The sequence below is a fragment of the Lissotriton vulgaris genome, chromosome 6 (genome assembly GCF_964263255.1).
Source record: "Lissotriton vulgaris chromosome 6, aLisVul1.2, whole genome shotgun sequence".
Taxonomy (NCBI): domain Eukaryota; kingdom Metazoa; phylum Chordata; class Amphibia; order Caudata; family Salamandridae; genus Lissotriton; species Lissotriton vulgaris.
In genome coordinates this window covers 435,034,987-435,059,746 of record NC_141694.1, presented here as the reverse complement: position 1 = coordinate 435,059,746, position 24,760 = coordinate 435,034,987, and the positions used below count along the sequence as shown (strand labels likewise).

The 24,760-nt window shown below is 49.6% G+C and overlaps 1 protein-coding gene across 1 annotated transcript in view; it reads right to left on the bottom strand.

Annotated features, from left to right (window-relative positions):
- Window positions 1-24,760, bottom strand: part of ZNF451 (zinc finger protein 451) — an 837,322-nt gene that overhangs the window by 497,344 nt on the left and 315,218 nt on the right. The window contains exon 6 of the mRNA XM_086926452.1: window positions 17,641-17,767. Coding sequence (XP_086782578.1) covers window positions 17,641-17,767 — 127 coding nt within the window. The remainder of the gene's footprint in view (window positions 1-17,640; window positions 17,768-24,760) is intronic.

The following is a 24,760-nucleotide window of genomic DNA, read 5'->3' as shown; positions in this document are numbered from 1 at the left end:
CAGCCATTTTCAAATTGAACAGAACCAATACCGAAGACTTCATATCCCATGAGTCTTCAGAAAAGCAACACATTCCAGAACAAAGAGTCTCTAGCTAATCAGGAGTCTCCTGGTTCCATAACTGACAACGAGTCCTGCAGCACTTCCTCTTTCTTCGATGCTGCATCCTCGGTGTCAGTTAAGTGCCTCACTTCCTCAGGGGTTTGGGGATTTCATGTGGCCTTGTTTTTTTGGCACCTTTCTTCATTTTAAGTCATTTATCGGTACTGTGTGTGGCAGCGCGTTCTAGTTGTTGCACGTCACGTAATGACGTGACGTGCCAACGGCCATTTTGAGGCAGCGCGCGCATCGCGCATTGTGTGGAGCGAAAGCCGAGACCACGGACGTGGCGCTCGGCGCTCTTTGTACAGCGTAAAATAAAGTTAATTATAGCGCAACTACCTGAGGCTGCAGCATCATCATTGGGAAGATAACAACATTACAATGGCGACGAGGGTGGGATGCTGAACCCTGGTGTGCCACGGAGGACGAATTTCACAACAAAAGTCACCGAGGGAAACATCACAGCACCGGTGCACAGCCGAACCCTGGCAGTGAGCAGGACCACGAAGCCAGAGAGGCCAACAGCCACTGACGGGTACCCCACCATAAAGAGCGCGGCAGAGCCCACGCCCGCCCCTAAGGGAAGCAGACCAAGCTAAAGGGGAGAGAACAGAAACCAGAAAAAAGTTAATAAGCGCGCTAGCCCACACAATGGCCCACATACAAACGCAACTGCGCTGGCTGCTCCACAAAAGAGTGAGGGGGCTGACGCAGGTAGTCCCCAGTATCACGCAGAAAAGGAGGAACAAGATAATACACCGGGCAGTCCCAGAAGCCAAGGGAGCACACAACCCGAGCTCAAGAGAGAGAAGATGAGTGCGCAATGGTGCCAGTGCAATTTCTGCCCAGGCCAGGCGAACCATTAATGAAGTGAGAGGACTGGAGAGAGTATATTGATAACTTCATAGGGGTCTTGGAAGATGAGAATGAAGAACAATTCAATCCCAAGAGGAAAAAACGCATCCTATTGCTCAACTTAGGCCCGGAAGGTCTGAGAATCTACAAGAGCTTAGTACCGAAACAAAGAGCGAGCACTGATGATAACATGTATGCCCACGTCATTGAAGACCTGAATGAACATTACAGACCAGCGGTGTGTGTGTCTGTGGACAGGTTTAATTTCCAACAAAGAAAACAACGCCAAGGTGAAACGGTAGAAGAATATGTAGCGGCCCTGAAGAGACTAGCGTCCACGTGCAGGTACGACAATTGGGAAGAGGAATTCATCAAAGATCAGGTAGTGATGCACACCACAAGCACGGGCGTGCAGGACAAACTATGGGCCAGTGGGGACACGACACTGAAAGAGGATGGTAATCGTCAAGAGAGCAGAACTGGCGTGCAGGTGCGCGGAGGCAACGAAGAAGGAGACAGTGCCCAGCACCATGGTGAACAAGGTAGATGAAGAGGAGCCCCGCAGAGACGACAAGTACAAAGGGTCGTTGGCGAAGGGACCCATCAGATGGCAATGCAACCCTGGTCCCCCAGGAAAACAAGCAGGGGGCGGAAAGAAATCATGTTACATGTGCGGGAGTTGGTCTCACGAGGCGCACAACAGAAGTGCCCGGCGTTTCGCGCCAAATGTATGTTCTGCGGCATCGTGGGCCACTATGAGAAAGTATGTCGAAGGAAAGCATCTAGAGGCATGGTGAAATACGTCGGCCAAGAAAGCGAAGAGCAAGACGAAGGCACGGAAGAGGACGTGGTCACGGTACTCTGCATTTACGACCAAATCCTGAGTGTAGAGGGTCAAGTGCTGAGTGTGGACGGCAGAAGAACGATGAAGCCCATCTTGGAAATGTCGATCGGGGGCGTACTGATAAAAGTGGTAGCCGACACATGGTCGCCCTACACCATTGTCCAGAGAGCGGTGTGGGAGGAGAGCTTCGCCCCACATCTAGGCCCGGAACTAGATAAGTTGGACATCCGCCCAGTAACTTACAACGGGGACCGCATACCCATGGCAGGTTTCAGACCATTGAAATTTGAGTTTAGAGGCCGGTCCGCGTTCTGCAAACTGTACATCTCAGAAAAAGGACCCTCGGTCCTAGGGTGGCTTGACCAAGGCGACCTGGGCATCAAGCTGGATCCAGGCGGGAAGGAACAAATACTACTTACCGAACTAGAAGACTGGCCCTGTAGGAAGGTGGATACCTGACTATGGTTGCCCTCAACTTTTTTGCCTGGTGTTTTGCTGGTTTTCCGACTTAGTTGACCTGGGGCCCTGCCAATCAGGACCCCAGGCCTACTGCTCTCTCTCTAAAATGGATTCCATGTACCTTAGGTACATTTCCAATTGGTACTGGGCCACCTTATCAGACCCTGTAACTCAGGGCATAGGTGTACCCAGGGCCTACCAGGGGCTGAAGCATGTATTATGCCACCCCTGGATGGCCATCTAAATCTGACACAACTGGCTGCACGACAGCTGGGGCAAGGTGGTGTACTCACCCTAAAAATGGACACACAGATTCCTATCAGTCACTCCTATGGCAGGCCTTGACAATCCTGAAGGCAGAGTGCTTGGAATCGTGTGAAATGGTGCTCTGGCATGAGCTGAGCCCGTTTGCAGCTTGCGGAACCAAGTCCTAATAGCTGTTCCATGATAACGCATACCATATACTCTTAAGTGCATTATAATCCTCGCGGTTAAATGCTATATCTGGTATCGCTTTATCAAAACATGTCGAGTAAGGTGTCATACGAATTGGAATACTAACCCCTCGCCAATTCTGGCGACGGGGTTAGCATTCCACCCTTCTAGAGGGACACGACATGTATGTAACTGTGAACCCCGGTTAAAGTTAACTCCAGCCTGAGCTCCACAAAATGGATGCTGCCACCACAGACACGAGTCTGACCTCCTGCTGGCGGGAGTCCTTCCAGCGAGGAGAGCTTGGACAAAGGGTTTCCTGTCAGGGGCGGTGCTAGCACCATCCCAGACAGGGTTTTGTGTATCCTGGGTAGGCAGGGCTTTACAGGAAGGTGACTGCAGAGTGGCAACCCGGTGCTCACTACGCATCTGCCGGCTAGAACCAGTTCCAGGGGCACACCAGCTCCTGGCCTGGGGAAAGTCCGGCATGGGAGAGGGGTGTAACCACCCAACTTCCTGGTCCCACCCCTAGGGCAGGACCTAGTCGCGTACCCACCCCTTTCTTTAGGATAAAGGCAGGAGCGGGGACCCTTCCGAATTAGATCATCTTTGAATCAAGAAACTACTTTCTACGGAAGGAACTCTCGACTTCTTCTAAAGATTTCTCCCTTGTTGCTAAGGAGTAGTCACCCTGCATCCGCAGGCACCATCTAAGAACTCTGCGGTTTGCTGCACGTCCTTCCTCAGGAATCCGACCGACCAACACGACGAGACCCGGCTTCCCTGGCACCTCTGACCTCTACCTACCTCTACAGCTAAGCTGAGAACCGTAGGTGCGACGAGACCTCGAGGGACCGGCCATCATCAGAACTGCACGACTTCTATCCAGCACGACCGCCGAGGGATCCTCTGGTGAGTGCTTTGGAGTCCGAGAAGCCCCGACCCTGAGCAGCTCCAGCACCGAAGTCCAGCCTCCCAGCATCCACGAGATCTGCGTGGGGCCCTTCTGCTTTTTGCTGCTCACCGCGTTGTTTGGCTACTAGCCCGCTGGCTTGTGGCCTTCCTAACGACGCTCGAAGACATCACCGCTGCTGGTCTGGTTGCTCCAGACTGGCCCTTGCTCCCTTCCAAAAGAGGAGCACCCCGGACCCTCCTGGTCCACCCCAGACGCCATTTTAGGTCCACCGCGTGGGCTTGAATTTGCCAAGACTTGTTGCCCCAATCCTGGGTCCAGCGACGTCGACAGCATCATCCATCGTGGGACAGCTCGCACCTCCATCCTGGTCGCCGACAACGCCTCCTGGTCCGTGAGACTGCAGAGCACAGCGTCGCCCACTCACCTAGTCGAGGTGACTACCATCCGGTGCCCTCCTGGTGCCATCTGACTACTGGCTAGTGGTCACGAACTTGGTCCCCTCTGCTTTCAGGTGTCATCCATCTTCGATCCAGGCTTGGATCACTCGAACAATCTTCACGGGTCGCCTGCCAGCAACTTCTTTTCTTCAGGCTCCTGGTTCGTCTACGAGGATTCCCGACGTCTTTTGAGACCTATGCAGCTGCAGCCCCTGGGCTAGGTAACTTCGGCATTTCGGTGCCCCAGCATAGCCTCACTATCCAAGGGTCAGGATCCACTGTCGTTTTCGATCTACCTTATCGGGTTCGCCCGAGAACACTAACTTTGTCTTTACTAGCTCCCATAGACTTTGTCCCGCATCCCGCGTGAGAGTGCACACTCTGCACCCGAGTCCCCTAGGCCTCCTACTAGTAATCTGAAGGCTCAGTAACGTAGTTCTAGCGATTCCAAAGCCTATTAGTCCAGTACTTACCTGCTAGTAATTTCGCATTCCACTTCCATAGTATATGGTTTTCCGTGCCCCTCGGGCATTTGTGTAAATTGTGCAACTCAAAGTATTTTCGTAAGAGTTTTGTTGTGTGCTTAGTACCCTGTCCTCATAAAGAGTACAGGGCTGTTGTGATTCTAATAAATACACTGTATATTTTCATAACACTTGTGTGGTGTCCTTTCACTTGGTGTTCAAGGGGTATATGTGATGGTATAACAGCTGGCTTAACACGCCCTCTAGAGTTTAGCCCGAAGACTGCTCGTATCCACGCTACTAGGATAGCTGGTCTATAAGGTTGACTTACAACCAATCACCATAAGGGTTGTTTGGACTGATGCATAGTGATCACTAGAATAGTGAACACTGCATATCAGGCCAACTTCTCACAGGCCCAATCTGGAAAAATGGTAAAGTGAGTACCCCAAAGTATTCGGGGGCACGGTGGGAAGGATGGAGAAGTTCTCCCACAAGATAATCCTGAAGGTGGATGCCATACCAGTCGCCCACAAGGTGAGGAACGTACCTCAGGCGGTGAGAGAGGCGGTACAGGAAGAACTGCTGGACTTGGAAAAGAAAGGGATCATTGAACCCATCACGTCCGCGGAGTGGCTGGCGCCCTTGGTGGTAGTCATGAAACCAAATGGGAAGGTCAGGCTGTGCGTCGACCTGCGCAAACTGAACAAGAACATTGTGGTAGAGAAGTTCCCCTTGCCTAGAATTGAGGAAATGCTGGCCAGCACGAGGGGAATCCAGTGGTACTCCACTATAGACTTGACCTCAGCCTACCACCAGATTGCACTACACCCAGAGAGCCGAAAACTAACATCGTTCATCACCCCATTCGGGTGCTATCAGTTTTGCCGCATGCCGTTCGGACTAGCCTCGGCGGCTGCGGTGTTCCAGAAGCTGATGCACTAACTGTTTAAAGACACAGACGGCGTCCAATACTTCCAGGACGACATCCTGATGATGGGGCGAGAAAGACCAGACCATGATGTGAAGCTCAGCAAGGTCCTGAGGATCCTAGAAGGGAAAGGCCTCACTGCGGAATGGACCAAGTGCAGGATAGGAATGGAATCGGTGACCTACTTGGGACACGAAATAGGGGTACGAGGAGTGACCCCGAAAGCAGAGAACGTAAAGGCAATTTGTGAAGTGCCACCGCCCGCCAACAAAGAGGAAGTCAGGTCATTTTTGGGCATGGCGGAATATTATAGCAAGTTCGTGCACCACTTTGCCTCCAAAACCCATCACATGAGACAGCTGACGAGGGACAGTACGGAGTTTCGTTGGACGGAGGAGGCACAAGGAGAATTTGAAGTCATCAAGAGGGAAGTGGCGGGAGGGATACCACTCCAAGGCTATGACCCCAGGGCAAGACAGTACTTTCCACCGATGCCAGTGACAAAGGACTGGGTGCTGTATTGATGCAAGACAGCGGACAAGGGAGAATGGAAACACTCAGCTTCGCGTCCCGCACCCTGAGTGAAACGGAAAGGAAATACAGCGTGATAGAAAAAGAAATGCTGGCAGTCGTGTGGGCAACAACCAGGTTCAGGCAGTTCCTATGGGGCACACGATTCCAGCTGAGGACGGATCACAAGCCCCTACTGAAGGTGCTAACATCTAGTGGACATGCCAATGCCACGCCCAGGATCTCCAAAATGACCATAAAACTGCTAGAATTCCGATATGACGTGGAATACATCCCGGGTAGTAGAAACAGAGTCGCAGACTATCTGAGTAGAGCAGCGGCCATGGAACAGGGCGAGGAAGACCAAGAAGGAGCAGAAGAGCTAGTGGCGCTCACAGAAGACCAGGAAAGAGTGATAGGGAACCAAGAATGGAAGAAAGCGTACGATGAAGACTAGATTTTAGTGGAAGTGAAGTTGTATATCACAAAAGGATGGCCAGGCAAAAGGCAAACATGCGAGGATCTCAAGCCTTTCTATGAGGTCAGGGATGAGTTATCAATGGACGACCAAGGAGTGTTTGTGCATAGAGGGGAGAAGGTCATTCCCCCAAAGGACATAATCCCCACATTATTAAGCATGCTCCACGAAGGACACTTGGGGATAGGAAAAATGAAATTGAGAACCAAGCAGAATTACTGGTGGCCCGGAATGGACATGAGGGCCAAGACACATGTCAGGGACTGCCCACAGTGCCAAGGAGCAGATAAAACACTCAAACCTCTACGCCCGGCCATAGGAAAGTTTGACCATCCACTGAATCTGTGGGAGGAGTTGTCAGTGGACATCCTAGGCCCGATTCTAGATGTACACGGAGTCCAAAAGTATGTGTGTGTCCTCATGGATAGGTACTCGAAGTGGACGGAGTTGAAGGTAGGAGAAGCGATGGACACAGAGACCATCATAAAGTTCCTATCAGACACCTTTGTGAGGGAAGGCATCCCAAAGTTCATTCTGAGCGACAATGGCCCCCAATTCAGATCGGAAAAATGGAGCGACTTCATGCAGAGAAATGGTATCCTAGCCAAACACACAGCCATTTACCATCCCGCAGGAAACGGACTAGTAGAGCGATTTAACAGAGTAGTGATGGGCTCGGTCCAAGCGGCTATCTCCAACAACAAGGATTGGGAGAAGGAAAAATTGCACATGGTGAGGCCGTACAGGATCACCCCCACAGGGACAGGATACAGTCCCTTCCAGATATTGAGGGGCCATGAACCATTCACCCGGGACAATCGCGTATGGAAAGAGAAGGTCATAACGAGTGAGTGGTCTCCAGCTGTGGTGAGAGCTAATTTGGAAAAAGCACAAGCCATTTACTCAAGACACTAGGACAACCGGAAAAATGTGAGAGAGACAAAACTAGAAAAAGGGGAATGGGTGCGAGTAAAACTGGCCACTCTACAAAGAAAAGGAGAAAGCAAATACAGTAAGCCCCTACAGGTCAAGGAAGTGCTAGGCAGAGCGGCCTTGTTAAGTGACGGAAACGTGTGGTCGCAGGATCGCATGGCAAGATGCAACAGAATGGTAGGTTGGAACCAAGGTGGAGCGGACCTAGAAGACACAGAAAGAGACAATGAGGGGCAAGAAGAAGCAAGGGAAGAAGCAGATGACAAGAGTGAACAACAGCGAGAAGAAAGAGAGGAAGACAACTACCAAAGGGCTGTGAGTGCTGGTAACACGGCGAATCGAGAAGGAAGCGCGGCTGCGCTTGGAGGTGGAGAGATGAGCGAAGAGACTCAGGAGAGGAACATTCCATCTAGCCTGGTGAGACTGACTCGGAGGGGTAGAGCGGTAGTCATACTGGCGAGGTTCAGAGACTTTGACATGAACGGCGGACTGTGAGTTACAATTGCTTTGTTGGGAAAAAAGGGGAGATATGTGGCGGCGCATTCTAGTTGTTGAACGTCACGTAATGACGTGACGTGCCAGCGGACATTTTGAGGCTGCGCGCGCATCGCGCATTGTGTGGCGCGAAAGCCGAGACCACGGACGTGGCGCTCGGCGCTCTTTGTACAGCGTAAAATAAAGTTAATTATAGAGCAACTACCTGAGGCTGCAGCATCTTCATTGGGAAGATAACAACATTACACTGTGTGCTGTTTTTTTGGCCTGTGAAGCTCTGCTTCTTCAGCTGCCACGGTTATCCCCTCCTACGCGTCCGCATTCATCAGTTTCATTTGCTGGCTTTGAGGGCACGGCAGTCCGCCGGCCACCAGAGGGCGGGCGTCTCTGCGTCTGTCTTCAGGCGCTCTTTGCTTGGCGGGCGCAGGTCGGAGGTCACGTCAGTTTCAGGCTTTGCCAAGCAACTTCGTCCACGTCGTTAGGCTCCCCGGCTGCCTGGTGTTTTTGATAACCCCCTCTCGTGGGTTAAAACCTGCAGGTTCAGTAGCCTGTTGTAAAATCTTTCCCAGGCATTCTTCTGTTTTTCAAAGCCTGTGTAACATTACGGGCGTTTACATGTTTCTGTAGAGCAGTGTCTCCTATCAGCCTATTATCGAGAGCCTGTTACTGCTGTACCTCAGTGGGTGGCCCCATCCCCTTCCCACCCTTATTAACATTTAACTCTCCCTTTTCATAGTCCCTTAACCTGGGAGTTCCCACCCATTACTATCAGCCCTCTGACCCGGTGGGTGGCCACCTTGCTTACCTGATACTAACCTCTTGTCCTCCATTTCTTCAGGACCGCGTTGGTCATGGAGGAATTTGACGACTATTAAAGGGAGGGTGAGGAGGCTCAGTATTTCCCTATCACTGATGATTTTTATGATGCTGCAGACACCTCAATAGTCAGGGAGGTCTCTATGCCGGTGGCCCCTCTGGAGAAGATCTAGCGCAGAAGCACCTCCAACCCCTCCATGCAAGGAGAAGCTTCCAGAGCCTTCGAACCCTCAGAGCAGGCCACCCCCCCCCCCCCCCTCTGAGAAACCGTGCAAGCACCCAAATCCTGGAGGGGTGGATTTGGATGCGTTTGCCCAAGCCTTTGGCCCCAGCCCCTCAGGAGGTCCCCCCCCCCCAGGGGGGCAGGTGGCAGTGGCTTCTCCACAGCCCTCAGATGACTCCCATGGCTGTTAGGACGGAGAATCCAGTCTTGGCGGCCATCCCCTTCACCTGCGCAGGTTACCCAACAGGCTTCTGAGGCAGTTGCGGATCCTCAATCGGATCTCTTGGACCCGGAGGATCTCCTCCATCCCAAATCATCAGAATAGGTTCCTTGTGAAAAAGTTGCAAAATACGTGGCCAGTCGGCTGCAGAAGACCCTGGACCAGGAGGTCCGCCCCTCCTCGAGGCGGAGTGCCCGTGACCTTGCCTCGAAGGTAAGGTATCCAGCCTCCCGAAATAGACACCAGGATGGCGACATTCCTTACCAAGTATATCAAGTATCCCAAAAAGGGCACCAACAGGTCCTGGTGGACATGCCAGGACAAATTCATGGACGTCACGGGCCCTTTGGTAAAAATATTTGACAAGGCTGAGGACGCCAAGGCGTCGGGAGCCCTCATTCCCCCAGAGTTCTTGTCCAGTTGGGCTCAGTGAGCCATTATTTTCTCGGTAACGCAAACTGCGCCACCTCAACCGAGAGGCGCAGATCGCTCCTTATCAAACTGAACCCAAAGCTGGGCGAGTTAGCCACTTCTGAAGTGGGTCAGGTGGCCCAAGGAGGCCTCTTTGGAGATCCTTTTGTGAAAAGGGTCAGCAACTTAGTCTCCACCTTTAACTCGCTGAACAAGGCCCTGTCCACTGTTAAGGGTATTTTTAACGCTCTGGGCCGGCCAACGTAGGGGGTGCTCGGCTGGCAAATCTTTACAGACAGCCTCCGGCAGAGTACAGTAGTCGCAAAGGGGACAGTGGCAGAACTGCTCTCGCTTAGGAGGTTTCTACCCGACCAGAGGCTGCTCCGGTGCAAAGGCCAACGCAACGGAGCCCGGGCTGGCGGAGCTCCTCAAGCCCACGGTAAGTTGTGGACTTATCTCTTGTCGTGCTTTGGGGGTGATTGGGGGAGGGGGTTGGCGATTGGCACAGTTTCTGGAGAATTGGTGGTCCCTGACAGCAGACGCCTTGGTTAGAATCCAATCGCAGCGGTTGCTCCCTAAATCAAATTTATGTTTGGGACCTGCCATTGCATGTTTCACCCTGTCAAGGTCTAGTCACTTGAGGAGCTAACATAGCTTTTCTAACTCCATCCACAGTCTAGGGCCCGTGTGAGCTTGTGTATGGCTTCTAGCTCTTGCACTTTCTGTTCCAGATTGTGTCTTTTCTACTTCTAGCAGCAGTTATCTGCTGCTGAAATAGCAATTAGCTCCCCCCGACCACCAGCGTCAGAAATTCCCATAGAGAGGGCAGTGATGTCTCACCGGTGTCATTGTTCCGGAGAAAGTAATCGGTCACTTTACGCAACGCCTCTGGAGTGGATTTCGGCTGGAGGAGACTATGTCTGAGCCTCTAGTGAGAGGTCAGATGCTGACACAGGTCCACCAAGAACACCAGGGTGAAGGGGACATGGCCAGAGAGGGACATGGGGGCAATGTAACCTCTTGGATAAGGGTTTGTATCGCAGGGGACTCTAGAAAAGTGGTACATGCGGGGTTACGGATGTGGGCTGCGAAGTAGTATGTATAATCTTTTGTGTTAGGGTGGTAAAGTCCCCAGACATCCCTCAAGCCACAGTCATTTAGCCACTAAAACCCTGTGCTAAAAAGGCACCGGACTGGTCAAAATGTTGACTGGAACTGTCCATGTCGGTGCTCATAACTCAGTTCAAGTTCCCTCCCATCAATATGGCAGCATCCGCTGGTTGAAACACAGAGGAGATGGCCGATGTGATGAACATCTCTTGGTGTTCATTGGGAGTGTAGATGGAAGCGAGCGTAAAGTGAAGGCTGCCCAGCTGTAGCCGATAGGCAAGGAGTTGCCTTTTGATCGCCACTTTAATCACAACTTCTCTGAACCCCTTAGAGAGGAAGATCACCCCCCACCCTCTTTGTTCGCATGGCCCGAGAACCGATGGGGGAACCAATAAGATTCCATCCTGTGTTCATCCTTGGGGAGTAGGAGGTCTACTGTAGAAGGTACATGTCACTGCCAGAGCGTTCCAGGCGTGACAAGACAGCTGCACATTAAGTCGGGTTGTTAAGGTGTCACACGTTGAGGCCTATCATTTTAATCTCCATGGAATTGGGATAGGTTGGAGGGCTGTAGTCTGTTCCCTGAGGAGGGGTGTGGGTGGGTTGGATGTTATGGCTGTGGCTTGGGGGAATATAAAGCTAAGTTGTAGACCAGAGACTTGAGCCCCGAGCTAGCTTAGCAGTATTAATAGGTCACGGCCCGGGACCAGGGTTCGATTCCCGACGCGGCAGGTTTCTGGACCAGGGTCAGCGGACTCGATAATTCTCTCGCCTCGGTGCCCACTCTGATCAGCGATCACACTCGGCAACTCTGGGCATTAGCTTGCCTCATCTTCACTAACGGCCCCACCAGACCGCCGGGGATGCCTGGTCTCACCCTGGAGATACCCATTAAGGGACCATCTCTCAGGGAAGCCAGGAAGGGTTTCGCAGCGGTCGAAGCGCGGAGATACTCCCCCGGGAGTGATTCTAGCGCTATATAAACACGCAAATTAAAATTAAATGTGGTGTAGAGGAGTAAACACAAGTAAAAACAAGTCCCAAACAAGATTTCTATTAAAGCAATAAAATTAAATTCATTGACAAAGGAGGATCACACATTAGGCATGAAACGGTCGGACGGGCAAGGTACACTCACCATGGAGTCTTTTGAACCATCCACCACCACAGGCCAGGACGACAAAACCTTGGTATGTTTCATTTGGGGTAGGCGCAGATTGCAGATAGGACCAAAGCCACAAGTTAGACTTGCCAGTACCTGATGCCAACTGTCCAGAACCGTTTGGAGCTCCTGAGCACACTCATTTGGACTGGGGCATGGGTACTTCTTGTGCTTATAATCAACCTCTGGTGGAAAATTCTACTAGTTTACCAAGCGCACTCCTATATGTTTAAAGTATAACCAATGTGAACAATTGATAACCTATAATATTTCAATGTTATCACTCGAAGAGAAAATTCAAAGGAAGAAATTCTTTTTCAAAACGTAGCTTTATATAATCTTTTGCTTGTAAATCTTGTTCATTACAACATATTCATTTTGAAATCAATACACAATCTGAAAATTAACAAGTAAATGTCATCACATTATAAATTTGTTGTAATAACTCTGATGTTGAAAAACTTTTTGATGAAGGTGAAGACATAGTTGAGAAATAAGCCCAATGCATTTCCGGGGGTTCCCTTCTTCAGGGGCACTGTAAGAATGAGACAACGTATCAATAATCCGTGTTAACATTTCATTTGTTTACAAAGAACTTCAACTAACATCTCATTAAATAATTTGCGAAGGCAGTTCATGAAAAACACTGAAGCTAGATATATGTGTTCTGGCATCTAATTTGAACAGTTGATTACATGAATGATTGTAGACGGGCCCTGTGTACCAGGAGTTGGGGTGGTATCGGATGGTGGGGTAGGAACAGGCAGTACACTAATTCTTGGTGTTAACGAGGGTTTTATTGGTATTCCCCGTTGGGTTTTTAACATGAGAGTTCTCCGGGTTCGGAACGTAAGTCTCTCCCTCGCGAACCGACTGGGTTCCGTTGTGGCGTCTGGATGGTATTCCTCTCCTAGGTTGTGTGTCGCGGTCCCCTCGAGGTCTGGTCACTGATGGTGGGGTGTTTTCTGGCCGTCGTCGTGGCTCCGGTGACCCAGGGAAAGGGGAGACCAAGCAGAAAGGGGCCGTTAGTTCCAGCGTCCACTGGGAAGGCATGCACCGGGGGACCCAGGTGTGTAGTGTAGGGAGGCACCACTCGTGATCACACACTCGATATAATGCAGTGCGGAGGTGAGGGGAGGTGACAGACTGTGAGGGGGAGTAATCGCGGGATAAATGGACACAAGAGGGGGGAGGGGGACGCAGGATCTCACACGGGGCTATTTACACTAAAGTACACGCTTGCTCCCCACCCAAGCCGCCATACGCTGACGTACCTGGGCAAGCCACGCTCCTCCCCCGGGAGAGTGGCACGGCGACTCGCAGGGTCGTTGGCCTCCTGGCTTCCCCTCGGTCGCTCCTTCGCTAGCTCCCAGCTGTTCGTCGGGTTCTCCGCTTCTTCCTCCGTTTCTCTCTTCTCCGGTTCCTGGTTCTCCGTCTTCACTCTTCTCCGGCACTTCGGGGGTGACGTCACACGCCATCCACATTGCTTCCTCTCTTTTGGCCAATCCAGGCCGGCTGACGTGAACAGTGGGCGGATCCTCCTCCTCTGTGTAAGTCCAGTTAAAGGAGCCACGTTCTTCCTCGGCGTACTCCTCGGACTCCGTTTCCCATGGATCAGTCTGCAAAGAATGAGGACGTGTCGGGTCAGAACCAGGTGCCCACCAGTCACTTGCAGCGCACCCCCCTACAGCACGTGGCCTCACCCTGTCACAATGATATAAACATCGGACAATTGATCCAGGTCAAAAAATATGGTTTCTATTTGATACGTTGTCTCATTCTTACAGTGCCCCTGAAGAAGGGAACCCCCCAAAATGAATATGTTGAAATGAACAAGATTTACAAGCAAAAGATTATATAAAGCTATGTTTTGAAAAAGAATTTCTTTCTTAGAATTATCTCTTCGAGTGATAACATTGAAATATTATAGGTTATCAATTGTTCACATTGGTTATACTTTAAACATATAGGATTGCGCTTGGTAAACTAGTGGAATTTTCCACCAGAGGTTGATTGTTACTTTGGGCTGGCTGCCTTACAACCAAACAGTGTACAAATATTATATGAACAGTATATTAGTATTACATTAGGGAGTGCGCAGATAAGAAAAACATTTACTTCTTGTGCTTGCCAGATTTTCGGTATTGCAGTGGTCGCGCAGGGAAGCCCTGGGGAAGTCCGGCACGGAACAGGGAAGAGAATCTTCTGGCAGGACAAGAATGTGGTAAGACTCCCTGAGTGTCTTTGGTTGAAAAAGGTAACCCTCCCATCAGAAGACCAGTCTAAAGGGGTGTCCCCATCCATAGGTCACTTCTTTGGCACGAAGAAACCCAGTAACAGGCTTGAAGTCTCTGTGGCACTGGAGGTTGAGAAGCGAAATGTCTTGGAAGAGTCCAAATTGATGTCTGCAGAAGTGGACCGGTTGCTGGGTTCTGGCTGATCTCAGTATGCCTTCCATGGCTGAAAAGTCAAGCACGCTGTCCAGGGTGTCCGTTGACTTGGTGTTGGGAACTTAGTTCAGTGACCTCAGCCCAGCCCAGCACGGGATCGAGCGAAAAGACCTGTACATATGCCTGGATATGAGAACCTTCGGAGCCCATGGGGATCCCCCTGAGACAAACATTATTATGGCGGAACCTGTTCAAGGTCCTCCACCTGGGCCAAGAGGTTGTTGTGATGCTCATGAATCCAGATTATCTCCTGACGCAGCATTTCCAATTCTTTGCTTCTGGACGATTTGTTGTTTTCAAGGGAGGAGACTCACTAACCCCTTGAGGACAGATCCTGTCTCACCTCACCTGACTGAGGTCTATCTTGAGGGCCTGTATGTCTGTCTTAAGAGAGTCAAACAGGGAGGCCAGAAAAGCCTGGGTCACCAGGGCCTGTTCTGAGTCAGGGGCCTCTTCCGAGTCTGCTTGCGTAGACCAGGCCGGGTCCTTGGAGAAAGCACGTCTGGAGAAAGTGAGCATATCCCGCACTGATTGGTCAAGCTTGCCTTTCGCCCCTGCCATGTCCTGTGAGGTCGAGCGTGTGATGGTGTCTCTGGACACCGCCTCACACCGATTTTTTAGTTACAACGCCCAGCGCGCCTCTCGGCGGGAGAGGTCAACTTGGGCCATCCCCGTGTGAGTTTGGGAGGGATAGGGATAGGGAACAGCTCCTTGCTAAGAAGTAGCTCATTTGGGTGCTTATACTTCGGCATGTGTGCAGGCGGGGCAGAAAGGAGTTTAGCGTTGATACAAGTCATGGCAGTGGAACCATAGAACCCCCAGTGTATCACCTCACGGACCACTTGCTCCCTCTACTGGCTGTGCTTCTGGTGCCAGGGGCCCCAGGGAATGCCCTAGTATCCACATGGCCCCCACCGGGTGAACAAGGTTCTCTCTAGGGCACAGTGGCGTTCCCTTCCTCAGCAACCCCCATCCGGGGTGACCCACTGGAGTTGGTGCAGTAATCCCAGAGTAAGGGGGGTGCCAGGCGCCAAGATGAATGTAGGGGAAGGTGCCATTTTGTAGGTCTCGGGTTTGTCCAGGCAATCAACTGGGGCCAGGTGAGGGTCCCAGGTTCACAGTGTGGCCTAAAACCAGCCCTGGGGAGGAGGAACAGAGTCTGTCCATTTGCCAGCCGTTAATGGCGTGGGAAAGGTGATGTATCAAGGCCAGTGGCTGTGCGACTTGTAGCTCTGGCCACAGGGCCCTAACGTTTCTGGTGCCAGGAGCAGTTATTGGCAGAAGTGGAGGGCCTGGCTGGTGGAGGATTGAGGAGTATGTCTTACTCCAATGCCATCTTGTCCACGCCCCAAACATTTTCTTTTTTAAATGGGCAAAATTCTAAGTTCAGAAAAATGTTCAACAAAAATGTTCATACTATGGAAACATGTTTAGCACTTTAAATTCTCCCACCTAAAATAATGGCTGTATTTTTCAGTTATGAATATGACACTGTATCTACCAGCCACTGGGTGCCAGGGGCCCCAGGGAATGCCCTAGTATCCACATGCCCCCACCGGGTGAACAAGGTTCTCTCTAGGGCACAGTGGCGTTCCCTTCCTCAGCAACCCCATCCGGGGTGACCCACTGGAGTTGGTGCAGTAATCCCAGAGTAAGGGGGGTGCCAGGCGCCAAGATGAATGTAGGGGAAGGTGCCATTTTGTAGGTCTCGGGTTTGTCCAGGCAATCAACTGGGGCCAGGTGAGGGTCCCAGGTTCACAGTGTGGCCTAAAACCAGCCCTGGGGAGGAGGAACAGAGTCTGTCCATTTGCCAGCCGTTAATGGCGTGGGAAAGGTGATGTATCAAGGCCAGCGGCTGTGCGACTTGTAGCTCTGGCCACAGGGCCCTAACGTTTCTGGTGCCAGGAGCAGTTATTGGCAGAAGTGGAGGGCCTGGCTGGTGGAGGATCGAGGAGTATGTCTTACTCCAATGCCATCTTGTCCACGCCCCAAACATTTTCTTTTTTAAATGGGCAAAATTCTAAGTTCAGAAAAATGTTCAACAAAAATGTTCATACTATGGAAACATTTTTAGCACTTTAAATTCTCCCACCTAAAATAATGGCTGTATTTTTCAGTTATGAATATGACACTGTATCTACCAGCCACTGGGAGCAAGATGCCTGCTGTGTCTAAAGGCGTCACTTTTTCTAGGTTGGGCCCTTTTTAGCAATACCAAAGAGGAACTAAAGTTTGATTAAATCTGGGAACGGGATGATAATGCTCAGAAGGTTGGACACAGCTATTTTCTCTGAAGTGCTTCTCCTACCACTTAGGTACAAATGACATGTAGAGAAAGTTTTTACCTTGTCCCTATTCTGTTCCTCTTACCTACCACAAAGAAGTCCTTGCATATGCGTCACATAGGAGCACATGGATCTCATAACAGATCTTTAGGTCTATTGACTACAGCCAAAAGATGGCAAATAAAATGGTACTAGACATTGTGCTGTCTACATTTTCCTGGTTTCCGAAAGAACGTATGGCGTAGTGGAGACTTTTAGGAATTGTCTTAATGCCCATATTTACTCAGGAATTCTGGACCTTGTCAGACACCATCCGACAGGACTTGTTAGTGGGACTTGATTGAAAGTGTCCATGGCAGGAAGAGCGTGCTACATGAAAATCCTTCCAAACAAACTGACAGCTCAAACTCCTCAAAGATAGACTGCGAGTGGCGGAAGAAGGTAACATATAAATGAAAATGTTATCCCCCAAAAGAAAGCAATGCAAGTTGTCCCAGAAACAGTTATGGTGGAGGCAAAAGGGATTGAATTGAGATAGAGTTGAGGGTCTGTGCATTCAAACCTCCCATATGCTAAGTAATAGTTTCCTCCCCGACCTCACCAAGAGGGAGGTGGAGAAGAGAACACATACTAGCACAGTGTGCTCTTGTTTTAAGACCCTATAATTAGTTACAAGTGTGCCCACAGAATTATAAAGTTGGGTTTCAGGCAGTTGCAAACTGATAACATCTTTGTGGCCATCTCAGTTAGTATACTGCAGATGTTACATAAACAGCCCTTTCCTTCAACAAGTTTTAAGTGCTCTCAACCTCTTCTGTAGTGGCTGCTTCTAAGCGGGCAATAGCTATGCTACCCACCACAAACTGTCCATAGTTGATCACAGTACATCATAAGAAAAGCAAAGGAATCGTTATTTTTATGGCAACTCGTTTGCTCTTCGTTAATTTTAGCACCACATTATGGTGTCAGTTGACATGATTTATGAATGCAAGAGACCAGCATGACTATAGTTTAATCATCATAAAAAAAGATTAAAGAATCTTGTACTCCTGTGTACACAATAAATTTCATGCAGTTGTGAAACAATTTTTGCTGTAGTCTTGCCTTCATTAACAGGTGATCTGTATACTCCTGTTGAGTCGTGAATCTTCTGCAGCAAACCACACAGGCATAGCTGCTTGAGGGAGTTCCATGAAGAGTAACTGTAGGATCACATGGAGAGTGGTCAAACCTGTAACACAAAAAAACTAATATTAATACTGAAAACAAAACCATCTAGTACTGAACTTAATCAGATTTTCTTAAACAGCATTACTATAAAGTAAAAACCAGAAGGAAGAATCACTTTAGACAAAGAGCTATTAGAGATATCGCCAATGGGGATGTTTGGTGATGCTAGGACTTTTACTGACAGAGTGCAAAGGCCCTATCGGGTGCTTTCTCAGACCATGCTGTACTGTAATAAAAGAACATTTGGACGCAGTGGCAGCTTTGATACCAGTAAGCACCTGCTTCTAATAACTTGTAAGAATTGAAGAACCAGTAAGGGTAAGTCCACAGTGGTGACCCTTACAAGCCAATGAAGGACTCATCACTGGCAAATTAAACTTCGCCACTGTCGCTAACATGCTTCATTCTATGTCAGGAAATGAGGCTCAGATAATGCCTTCATCCTCCGCTTAATTTTTTACAGCAGACATTTGTTAAACATAATAACAAACTACTAGTCCCATGAACAGTAGGGAAATAGGAAAGTTCAGAACAAGTCCTTCTTCTCTGTCCACACCCCAGCCTCCACTTGGTCCTTTCACTCTGTTTCATCTTTCTCTTTCTTCGCTCCTGTTGTGGGGGTAATGCCTTGATTAATTGCCTGAATTGTGGTGCGGTTTCACCTTATCTGTTTTCTTTGGAGATTCCTATAGTTGCGGGACGCGTTTGCTTGTCTTACACAACAGTATGCCCAGCTAATACTGCGGTGGGGTCCTCCCACCACTTGGGGGCGCTGTGCCCTCTCTATGGACAGCGCCAGTCAGGCACTGACAGAGTGCTGAGGAGCGCTGTCTGGTAGAGAGCCTAGCCTGGCCACCACCTACCCGAGAAACACTCGTTTTTGGGTCTGTAGATGAAACTTGGGCCAGGAGACTCGGAGGAGCCAGAGAAAAAAGGACTCAACCCTATGTAATTACCTAGGAACTCCAAGGAGGCTGTATGTAGAGTGGAAACACAGCTGTGTGTCCAATAGAAGTCAACGGGGAAGTCGTGGCTGCAGTTCTTTAGAAGAAGGACTCTTCCCAGTGGACCATGAGGAAACCTCGTGGAAGACAGAAGGTTGGAAAGTCACCCCACCTGTGGATACCCCGGGAACCAGGACACCTAAACCAGGGAAGCCGGGTGCACAGGTGAGAAGTGACGTCGGAAACCGCCGTAGACCACAAAGGAGGACCTCAGGAAAGAATCCGCTGGTGAGGACTATTCAAGAGTCTGGTGGAATCCTAGGGTGGATTCTTGAAGAGGAGAACCTGCAAGCAGAGGGGACAGAGTCGATGCTACTCTGAGGTGGCCAGGAGGCACAGAAGAGCAATGCCTACCAAAGTTGGAAGGTTCCGGAGTAAGGACAGTGACCTTATCGCTGCAGCCGTGAGTACCAGGCAACGTTGAGGAAGACCAGGAGCCATGCATTAGCTGTTCCACGGCGCTTTGGAAAGGTTAACTTGCTCACCTATTTGAATTTGATTATTGTAAAAGTTTTTACTAAGCTTGTTACGGCATGGGGAATTGTGGGGAATGTTTTCTATAAATACTGCAAGAATATAGCTGCTATTTTTTAACCACAGAAATTGTTTTACTTTTGTGTGTTATCTCTTTTTAACTTCATTTGGAGTGTGCTATACTCCACACAACTTTATTTGCACTTTTGGGAGGCTACTGCCGGTTAGAGGCCATCTTTGACGTGACTCGCGCTGATCGCGGTTAGCGTTCCAGTGGTTGCACGCTGCATGCCAGTATCAGCCATACCCTTTTAAAATGGCCTCCGTTCGAACATGCAGCGGTCGCGCCGATGGTGCACCTAAGGCAAGCCAGTCTGCGCTAAGTCAGTGCTCAGGGCGAGTCATTCCGCCCGATTTGAAATAGGGACTAGAAAGAACACCAAATTATCGAGTGAGTTCTTAAAATCCCTCAGACCTCCATCATGCCCCTCACATAGCAGCAACTCAGTAGGTTTTACAAGTTATTCTGTCTGCTTGGATTGTGGGTACATACTTACACCGGAGCTCTCTCTGAATAACATGTTTGCTGAGTCATTCATGCTTGGGAACATCAGTGCCTGCCTTATCAATGCCAGATCACTGAGAAAGCACTATGTAGATGTTGCAGACTTGGTCTCTGACAATCTTTTTGATCTACTGTTCATTTCTGAGACATGGCTTAATGCCTTTTCAAACCCCATCGTGGCCTTGGCCACACCTGTTGGCTTTAAAGTTCATTGGATGGATCGCCCAGTTGGCATAGGTGGTGGTTTGGCTATTCTGTACAGAGAATGCTGGACCTTTCATAGTGAAACAGCCACTCTCTGGAGTGACTGTGTGGTCCTGGATTTCAGCCTACAACTTTCGGCTCATTTTACTCTTGGGGGTGGGGAGAGGTTCCCTGATATATCGGCCGCCTGGACCAGCCAGCATCTTTCTGGAAACTTGCGGGGACGCGCTGGCAGAGCGAGCACTGCGCTTTTCGAACTACATGCTCCTTGGGGATGTCAATCTCCACCTTGACCACACAGAGGCGACCGACTGCGGCTTTTCTCGACTTCCTTCACTTGGCCCAGCTCTCCCAATGGGTCAGTAATCCTACCCATCAAGGAGGGCACACTTTGGTCACCATCTGCTCAAATGTCTCCATTTCGGTTGTGAAGCCGTTCCTGGTCTCCTGTTGGACCACTTTCCCATATTTTTCTCATGGGATATTAAGTATCCTTCACAACTGACAAGCTGCCATCGTCCCCCGACCTCTAGGAAAATTGACCCTGGGCAGCTTAGTAGCTCTCTGGCAGCCTTGCGGCCTACCCTTGAAGGGGACATGAAGGAAAATGTGTCTAGATTTGCAATTTGGATCTCTGACTCGGTTTGTGCTCTATCTGCACCATGTCGGCCCAAGCTGAGGAGAGATACCCCCTCGAAGCCTTGGTTTACCTCTTAGCTGAAAACTCTGAAACATGCATGGCGCTCCAGTGGTTATTGTTCCATTACCAAACAAGCTCTTAGCGCCAAAGAAAATCTCTACTATGCGGCTATTGGAGTGGCCAAAGGCCAGCATTACTCCGCACGCATTGACCGGGCCAAGAACGATTCGAGAGAAATGTTTGTAATCGTGCAGAGTTTCTTGGTCCTCAGCGCCCAGGCTAATGTGGCGCCAGCCTCGGAGACCTGGTGTAACACCTTGGCAAAAATTTTCAGGGACAAAATAATTAGTATACAAGATACTTTTTCGACTACTTCCAGGAAGCTTATGGTCGCCCCGTTAGGGAAGCTGGTGTCAGAATCTGCCTCCATTTTTTCCACGTTTAGGCCTGTCGATCTGCCCAGCTCTCAGAATCCTTAAGGCACTGAAGTCAGGATCACCTAATGACCCGTGTGCAGCCAGGCTTTTGTCCAAAGTGGCGGATACTATTAATCCAGAGGTGAATTTAATGGTTAACAGGTCGCTTTGCGAGGCGCTCGTTCCAATGTCGTGGAAGCTGGCGCTGATTTTGCCCCTTCTAAAAAAGCTGTCGCTTGACCCTCTGTTACTTGGGAAATATCGCTCTATCTTGCTTTTGCCAAGCTTGGCTAAGGTCTGCGAGAAGGTGGTCACTACTCAACTTACCAACTATGTAGAGGCTTCAGGTCTGCTTCATCCAGCGCAATCTGGTTTCCGTGCCTCGTATAGTACGGAGTCAGCATTGCTAGAGGTGACAGAGGCGATCCGGGAGTGTTTGGATGCTGGCGGGAGAGCAGCCTTGGTTATGCTAGACTTCTCAGCGGCATTCAACACTGTGCCCCACTCCCTGCTCCTTGATCATCTACCAGAAATAGGGATATAGGGATTTTGGAATCTACTCTGCAGTGGATCAGGTCCTTCTTGGAAGGCCGGTCGCAGCAGGTCTGCCCCCCCCCCCCCCCGTGTGCCTCCGTGCCTATGCAGGTGACAACTGGCGTGCCGCAGGGGTCATCACTTAGCCCGCTACTTTTTAACATCTATGTGACTCTGCTGGTCTATCTCGTGGAGTCATTAGGGGCCAAACTGATGGCATACGCTGATGATACTCAGCTTTTGTTTTCCTGGAGTAAGGAGGATGACTCTGTTGTGGCTGCGCAACACTGTCTGTCTTCTGTCTTTCACTGGCTTGCGAATGCACAGCTGAAGTGTAACGAAGGAAAGTCCGAGGTGCTCTTGTATGGCTCTTCCCTGGCCCATTGCGGGAAAAGTGCAGTAAAAAATCTTGGCGTCTGGTTCGAGGAAAATTTGAACTTCGACACAATTGAAAAAGTTGGCAGGGATCCTGAGGAAGTTTTGTTCCCTTCTGCCTAGAAGTGCCACAGAAACTGTGGTCCGTGCCCTGATCTTGTTCCGCTTGGACTATGCCAACGCCCTTCTGGTTGGTAGTCCGGGTTTTCTTGAGAAGAAATTGCAAGTAGTCCAAAACTCGGAAGGCAGACTGCTATTGGGTCTGTCATCTAGGCATAGTGTACGCACAGACCTGCGCACCTTGCATTGGCTCCCAGTTGAATCTCACCTAAAATTCAAAATGCTGGCCTTCACTCATCAGGCCCTCTACGGTTTAGGCCCTATTTATCTTCAGAAGAGATTTGTGTTCTATAAACCAGGGAGACTGTTGCGCTCGTCCTCTCAGCTGCTGATATAGACCCCCAGGTTCAATTGGCAAAGGCTCGGTGGGAGCTCCTTTGTTCGGAAAGCTGGTCTGGCCTGGAACATGTTGCCCCTGGCGCTCCAGGGCACCCAGGATCCTTTGGTTTTTTTTTACAACTAAAAAAGCTACTCTAGCTTTTGATCTGTGTGCATTTTCCTTTCCGGAGCAAGCAGAGTAGCCGTACGCTGTATAAATTAAATATAACATATTACATAACATAACATCGGAAGTCGAGAACCAGGGAGTCACTGTCCGGCTGCAGCACCAACAAGCCATGGCAGCTACAACAGGCATGGAAAGAGAAGAAGAAGCACCATGTAGACAATCAAGGTCCAAGGGACTTACCACAAGCAGGAGAATCAGAGCAGGCCCCAAGCAAGCAGGGGAGCCCACTAAAGCAGAGGACCCTCAAGAGACTGAAGGCACAGGAGTCGGAAGAGGACCTTAAGCAGCTCACCAAGAATGAAGGCCCATGGCGCAGAGGATGTAGTGAAGATGCTGTACTTGGAATGACTCTGGTGTCCCTCCCAGAGCGTCTGGACAGCGGGTAGTATACTCCCATGTCCTTTGTCCAGTTTCGTGCCAGAGCAGGAGCCAAGGGATCCTAGACCTGGTTCCAAATACAGTATGGAAAGAGAGCACCAAATGTGACCTTCAAAGCAGTCTGGTACAGCTGCTAAGTGCCCCCACCTCAGCCCAATACACTAAGTTCTGTCTGGGAGGTGGTCATACCTCCCTGTGACAGGAAACCTATTGTTCTACGTTCCCCTGCTCAAGCTCGGCTCAGCAGGAGGAATGCAAAATCGGGTCTCCGGTCTGTAGCAGCACTAGCTTGCTGTCAGACCTGGGAAGGCTGTAACAGGGCATACAGGGGTGGGGGGTACCACAAGGGAGGGCCCCAGTACATGGGATCATACTAATGTTAACTATACGTATCAAAATGGAGGACCTACAAAGCCTGGTGAATCGACTCCGGGGTTTGTAGAGGACTCCTGATAATGCAGGGACCCCCTCACACTTATAACCAAGCACCCTGTCTTCAGGACTGGAAGGCCTGCCAGAGGGGTGACATAGGTTTTAAGTGTAATGACTTCGGGTATAAGGAAACATCTGTTGTGAAAGGTGCTAGCACCAACTCACACAGGGTGCAATGGCAGGGCTGAAGTCACAGTTTAAGTAATCTCTCATGGGTGGCACAATATATGTTGCAGCCCATGGGTGACCCCTGGTGTACCTAAGCCCCGAGTACCATATATTAGAAACTTACAATGGTACATCAGTAGCCAACTGTGGAGATACAGAAGTAATTACTATGGTTAATTTAGGGCAGAAGCACAGTGACTGGGGTCCTGATTAGCAGGATCCCAGTCAGTCTAGTCAAAAACACACAAACATCAGGCAAAAAGTGGGGGTAACCATGCTAAGAGGATCCTACCTTCCTACACCAGGCATAAACCTTCCCTTTTTATACATATAAGTCAGGCCTAAGATAGGCCCTGGACAACCCAGAGGGCAGGGTGCAATGTATTAAAAAGTTACAGAATGTACTATTAAGTTTTACATGCCCTGGTAGTGAAAATCGTCCACACTGTTTTTCTTTTATTGGATAACGTTGGGATTATGTTATTATGGGCCAGATGTATCAAAGGGTTTTACCCATTCTGTGTCTATGGGAAAATGTGTTCATACATATGGCCCTATATCCTAATTCTAATTCCCAATTGTGAAAAGATGGACTTTTTAAGTTTCGTGTCTGAGGATTCAAAATTTTATACCCCTAATTATGGTGAAGTTAGATTCTATGTCAGGACCGGAGGCGAGGATTTTGCTCATCTTTCTTTTTTTTTTATTCAAATCTTTTCTATTGAAGATTGAAGAAAATGAAAGCAAAGACAATACAATAAATCATCCAATACATAGATAAATGCATTATTGGCCATAATGACGCGCACCAAAAGTCAAAGGAATAGATAAAAAAAATAGGGAGAGTCGAGAGGAAAGGAGGAGTAAGAGAAAAGGACAGATGCATCAATATATCATTAGCAATCGGCTTACAGAAATATGGGTCGCAGTATAGGAGACATTAAGTATACAGTAAAGTATTTAAACATGGAATATATGGGGTCAAACAGAGATACTGATGTACATAAAGACAGCCAATCTGTTGAAGTTTGTATCATGGAGGTTCAAATCATGGAGGTTCAAAGTGGGAGGATGACGCATCTAAGGAGGACCACAATTTCCTGTTAGAAGGCTTCCATGTGGCTGATTGCAGTGCTGGATTGTCCGCCCCTCTCAAAAAGGAGAGCCATTCCAACC